This window comes from Spinacia oleracea, chromosome 4 (assembly GCF_020520425.1).
Source record: "Spinacia oleracea cultivar Varoflay chromosome 4, BTI_SOV_V1, whole genome shotgun sequence".
NCBI classification, from domain to species: Eukaryota; Viridiplantae; Streptophyta; class Magnoliopsida; order Caryophyllales; family Amaranthaceae; genus Spinacia; species Spinacia oleracea.
This window is the reverse complement of record NC_079490.1, coordinates 3,379,145-3,385,691: the sequence shown is the minus strand read 5'-3', so window position 1 is coordinate 3,385,691 and position 6,547 is coordinate 3,379,145. Positions and strand designations below refer to the sequence as shown.

The 6,547-nt window shown below is 33.3% G+C and overlaps 1 protein-coding gene across 2 annotated transcripts in view; it reads right to left on the bottom strand.

Annotated features, from left to right (window-relative positions):
• Window positions 1-5,267: 5,267 nt before the first annotated feature.
• LOC110783360 (uncharacterized) overlaps window positions 5,268-6,547 on the bottom strand; it is a 39,661-nt gene continuing 38,381 nt past the window's right edge. The window contains exons 2-3 of one of the 2 annotated variants that reach the window (XM_021987691.2): window positions 5,724-6,140; window positions 5,268-5,608 (exon numbers count right to left, since the gene is read on the bottom strand). In XM_021987691.2, coding sequence (XP_021843383.1) covers window positions 5,399-5,608; window positions 5,724-6,134 — 621 coding nt within the window. In that variant the 5' untranslated portion in view covers window positions 6,135-6,140 and the 3' untranslated portion in view covers window positions 5,268-5,398. The remainder of the gene's footprint in view (window positions 5,609-5,723; window positions 6,141-6,547) is intronic. The other variant, XM_056843756.1, reaches the window with a different exon arrangement.

Sequence of the window (6,547 nt, the reverse complement as noted above, 5' to 3'; positions counted from 1 at the left end):
TTCACAAATATTAATGGAATAAGAATAACACCAAATTTTACATTTGTCCATTATTATGGAATAAGATTAACCCCATTATGGAATAAGAATAACACCAAAATTTTACATATGTCCATTTGTTTGGAATAATATACAATAGTTTTAATTTAACCAAATTTTCTAGCTCTATACATCTTCTTTTGGTGCTAAAATGCTTAATTTTGAAAATAAATCAACTTTATCTTATTCTCTACCGGGACAATAATTCTACATAGTTGGTGTACACATTTTATAACCAACCCTTAACAAGGCATATAGTAGGTCAAATGCCCTAAAATAACGAAAGGTCAACGTTCCAGTTCAGCCCAGTCAAGGTACAAGTCCATGACTAAGAGGAAAACGGCTCAACAAGGAGAATCCCAATGGATAGAAGGTAGCAAGGGCAAGCGCTAGTTATAGGAATATTCAAGGCTGACGTGGCCACGACTGCATAACCTCCCCTCCTCTCTCCACTCAAGCAGTTACAAGTTTAATCTTTCTCTCTCTTGCGAACCGATGCTAACCGTCCCCATCAATGATATATATACATTCAGAAACAACAATCAAGGACATCAATCAACATACAAACAAGCACTTCTTAATTTTCTTAGCTTTGTGTAGCTTTTAGCCCTAGCGCTTAGCGTAGTCCTAGGCTTCGTAGCCTAGTAAGTAGAGTAGAAATAGTTCTTAGCAATTTCCCTAATGTGTTGAAGCGTCCATGGCAGTTTAAGTTGTGAATTTTTCAAGCATTCTAACATGGAGGTACATTTTTTCATGATTTAATGTTTGTCCAGTTTATTGTATATATCACTGATATTTGCTTAAACTTTGTGTGCTATTTCACTTATATAAGCTTTTCATTCCGCATTAACTCTGTCATAAAAGTTCTCGCGATTGGTGATTTCTTACAAATTACTCGTTCACGAGCGAGACCTCTGTATAATAAAGTCAAACGTCTTTTAAGAGTAGTACCCCTAGATACCTTTATTCGCCCTACATAATAAGATATAACTTGTTCGCGTATAGCGTCAGCCATAGTGTAGCAGTGGCGGAGCTAGGTAGGTGCATGGACCCCCCAAAAAAAACTGGGAAAAAAACTTATAGCAGATAGATAAGAGACCTGGTCTTATAAAGAACCGATATCTTAGGTTATACTTAAAACACCCGCTCCACACGTAAGAGATCGGTATACCATAGAGATAATCCTAAGAGAACATTCTTTAGAAAGAACCGTTCTATTAGTATTTTGAATAACTATAGGGGATTATCTTAAGAGAGCAGTCTTTAGAAATAACTGGTCTCTTAGAGTTTTGAATTTAAACACCCGCTCTCTTAAATTAAGTTATTCTTTTTAGTTTTCACCTCACATATGAAAACGTAGAGAATAATTGTAATAATTTTGTACGATTGTAATATGAATATCGATTTATTTAAGGACGATACATTTTTTTTTAGTAATATATTGTGTGTTGTGGAGGATCACCCGACACAATATTTTAAAAATTCTGGAAACGTTACTGTCCACACCCCAAAAAAAAAATTCTGGCTCCGCCACTGTAGTGTAGTACTTCCTTCATTTCTTAATGATATTTTCAGATTTACTTTTAACGTTTCCCATTGCACATTTTATATTATTTTTTCTCTAATTATACATTAGTAAAAATAATAATTTTTGATATATTGAAAATAATATATAAGATTCTATTCAATTGTAAATAATGTCAAAATTCTGAATTGAAACAACATCATGAAACGGAGGAAAAACATTTTTACAAAAGACACTTAGCCCCTACATACCTTTAAAACGCCAAGATATTCTCTTTTGACATGGAGGTAAAATCATTCGTGAAAAGAATATTCGGTTTATTCTTATTCACAAATAATGGACATATATAATAAGCATTGATTCATTTGTATCCAAACTTTTCCTTCAATTTATTTCCTTCTTTTCTTTCAAGTCCCAACATCAAAATCTTTTGACAAAAATGTCTTCTACGTACTGTTAAAAATTTGATGTTCATGTTTCCACTTACACATGGTTTTGGAGCCGCATAAACTTCTGCTCAAAGTAAGAACGTGTAATACATGCATAATTCGTATTAATTACACATATATATTCAATGTGTGAATGAACAATTCATGGACTATGGACCGTGGTGCACATAGAGCTACGTGCACCAAAAGAATATATGTGCATAAGTAAAAGAACACGACACTACGGCAAAAGAACATGCAATATAATATTTCACTTTTTTATTATAAAAATAATATATTATTTTACTATTTATTAAAACCTCAATAAAAAAATACTCATGTTCTTTTCTCGTAACCAAATGTTCTTTCAATTATATACTAGTGTTCTTTTGGTGCACGTAGATCTATGTGCACCATGGTCCACCTTCTAAATTGCGGTGAATGAATGTAATATAGCAGTAAACAATATAATACATATTACACATATTCATGATTTTGAGATGATGGATTGAACAGGCTTCTTGTCTTTAAATTACGCATGTAACTTTTTTAATAAGGTAAGAAAAATAACTTAAGAATATATGCATGAGTATGTAATTCAGTCAAATTTTACAATCGAGAATAAATGAGAACTAGTACAGGAATCAATAGACATACTACTACTAACTAAACATACAACATTCACAATCTAATCAGTTGCTCGATTTGCTTCTCCGTATACATGATTGATTTCCTAGAAATTAAATTGTGGAAGGAGAGCTTTGATGTCACTAACAATGTGTGCAGTTTCCATGGTATAACCCACATTCCTTTGATAGAGTTGATAACTAGAAGGTTGTCTCCTTCAATGTAGAGATTCTTACTGTTGAGTCTATTGGCTTCTTGGTCGGATACCCTTGTGAAGTGCAAAAGCTTCCTCTATGAAAACTTGAGTTATGCCAAAATTGTATAGGTATAGGCTTTGACCCTTGTACTATTATTATCTCCGATGATGATGCATATTGCTACTTAAGAAGATTTGCAAGAACGTACCTTTGAAATTAATTGAGTTTGAAAGTTCCCAGTGGGGGAGGGAACCAATGAACTAGGATGGGGGTAGATGGTAATTAATTGAGTGGGGTGGGAGTGGGGGTGAAGTGTGCTACTTGAAAGGCGTACCTTTAAATTGATGAGAATCAACTTGTAACGTTAGTTCCATTCACTTAAAGTTGAGGTTACTTTGAGTAAAACTCTATGCGGATTAAAAGTGTAAGGAAGAAAAATTCCATCGAGATCATATGTATTATATTATTAATAGTAGACTAACATGTTCATGAGAATGGATGATCTTGTTGTAATATGTTCATTTGATAAGGGAATTTTGAGGATAGATTAGCTTTGAATCCCATCAGCAATATAGTGGGGGCTAATATTATTCTAAGACAGAAATTATCTCGTACTAATCTAGTTTCTGAATTTTCGTTTTTTATATACCAAAGCATAGTATATAACAATATGTTTTCTTGGAATTTCCTTTTTCCTGATGATGTCGTGTCAAATTTGTGGCTTTGCTATGCACATGAAAATGATGTCGTGTCAAATTTGAGGCTTTGCTATGCACATGAAAATGGGGTTTCATTGTTATTTAGATATTTTTGGTTGACTAAGGAGATCCATAGGTTCTTTTTTCTCTATAAAGATTTGTCATCCAAGCGTTGCTAAGAACACTCTATTTATAGGTCTAATATGTGCAGTCTAAGGCAACCTTGTATTCCAATCTATTAGTAAAACTTAACTAAATTTATCTGAATTTATGTTATAGAAAATAAGTCGAACATAATAGAGTTTTAGGTCCCATTTAGTTCACCTTATTTCTTCTTATCTGATCTGATCTGAATTTATTTTTTCTGATCTGATATGATCGAAACTTATTTTTTCTGATCTGGTCTGATTTGATTTGATTTGATTTGATTTGATCTTTCATAATTAAGTTTTAAATTAAAAAACTATATTATTAATATTAATAATTTACATGTAAAATAAAACTTATTCAAATTTATAATATACTCCATCTGTCTGGAATACTAGAAGGGTTTGACTGACACGGAGTTTAGTGCATTGTAATTGACTTATTATTTAATTAGATGGTAATTGGTAGTTGGGTATTTTTAAATATAAACAGTAGGATGTGTGTCAAACTTTTAAAGGGGTACGGAGGTGAGGGATGCATGAGACTACTTTTCATGTTTTTTTTAGGGAGTAGTGATGTAGGTGGGTCATTGGGTAAGTGAGAAAGTTATATAATATTAATAAAAGCTTCCACCTTTAGAAACGTTGCAAGTAATCCGTGACAACCTTATAAGGAAAGCGTTTCAAGTATTCCAAAGCGGAGGGAGTAGTTATATTAAATTATTTATTTGACTTTAATCATTATTTAATTATTCTATATACTTGATACACTTGGACATGGTTTGGATACATCGATTCTGATTTTGACATAATCAATTCTGAGTTGGACATGATCTGAACATACCGGTTCTGATATGGACATAATGGTTCTAACCTGGACATATTATTTGGACATACCGATTTTGATCTGACACGATTTGTACATATCAGTTCTAATCTGGACATGATCTGTACAAATCGGTTCTGTTTTTAGACATGAGTTGTACAAATCGGTTCTGTTTTAGACATGAGCTGTCCAAATCGGTTCTGATCTTGACATTTTCTGCACATATCGGTTCTTCTTTGAACATGATTTTCACATATCAGAACATGATCTATACAGATCGGTTCTGATATGGACATGATCTGATCATACCGGTACTGAACATGATCGGTTCTGATCTGAACATGGTATGCATATCGGTTATGATATGCACATATCGGTTCTGATTTGGATATGATCTGATCTTACCGGTTTTAATTTGGACAGATTGGGTTTTAATTTGGACAGATTGCGAGTATTAAAAAAGGGAGGAATATTATTTAATCACGTCTTGTTGAATGTTGATTAGATTAAGCTGGGCTGCCACACCGTGTAATTTTGTAATTAATTAATTAATGGGTTTTTCTACGTTGTATCCAAATATTTTATGATTTACATATTGTACCCTCGTAATTGCAAAACTTAACCGTTTTTATCCTTGTTGCCAACCCAATGTTAACTATTTCCGATATATTTTTAAAAAAACAAGAATTGTCAATAGTAATGTTGGGTTAACAACAAGCATAAGGTTGATTATAATATAGAAACACCTTAGTTTGTTTAAAAGTAACGAAGTTTTTAAACGTTAAATGAACAACATGGATAAGATTGACTACATATTACAAGTACATGGGTATAATGTGGAAAATTTTAAATGCATGGGTACAACGTAGAAATCAAAGAAATACAGGGGTAGAAAAACCCTTAATTAATTAATTAAGATTGTTGGGGAATTCCGTGGAACTGGTCAAAGGTGGCAACAATGAAAGCCGTGTAGTCATCATGCTCCCTTATTTCAGCCGCTGCTGAAGCACCTGTGTCGCTATCCCAGTAACGACTTATATTACCCGATTGATATAGTTTATTTTCAATTGCAAAGTCCGACATTTCTTTGAGCCTGTCTAGAGTCCCAGCTTCCACGTACACCTACAAATCAAACATGATATTTTAATGTCTCGATCATAAATTGAAAATTGAAAATCAGATGAATGAAACACACCCTAAATCAGATTATCGATCTATCTTAATTAATTTAACGTACCTGGTTAATTTTATCTCTCTTGTCCCAAGCCAAGAGCCATCCAAGTGAAGGATTTGACTTTGAACTAAAGACTATTTTACTCTTGCACACGGACCTGGGGAAATCCTTCACGGCCCTGAATGCAAACGCACCAATACCATTCACATCAATTTTATTTGGAGGCTCATCCCAAAACCAACCCCTCCACGGAGCATAATCCCCACAAGAATCAAGGTAGATATATTCAGGGTAGAGATTCTTCAAAATGCCAGTGACATAAACACTCTTATCTTCACTCAAACCCTTTGAATTCTTGTTGTTGTTTTTTCTTGCTAGGAAAGATGATTCTGCCTCCTTCATTGCCTCTTCGATTGCTGCTTTCTCCTTGTCGGATAATTGGTTCGTGTCATGAGCTTGTTGCACTGACGCCATTGTTACCTTCAGAAAAAAACGTAACGGGCATTACAAATCTCTACTGTATACTACCTCCGTTCCTAAATGATCTTTACACGTACTATTTGCACGGTAATTAAAGAATTTTGGTGAACATGTGATGGTGGGGTAACAAATGGAAAACGAGTGGCTATAAATTTTTCAACAGTGTAAGTGAATGAAAATTAATATTAAAGTATTGTAAGTAGGTAAGTTATGGTGGACCAAATGAGATTAAAAATGGAATAAAGTAGAGTGTAAGGAATTTTCAGTAACGAAGGTAGTATTAAAAGGCGTCTATAGAAAAGGTACAATTATACAAACGGTACAAAATGACATAATACTTGTTAGATTAGTGTTAAAATTCAAATTCAAATATCCACTTTTTATGATTTTTACTAATAATAGTAATT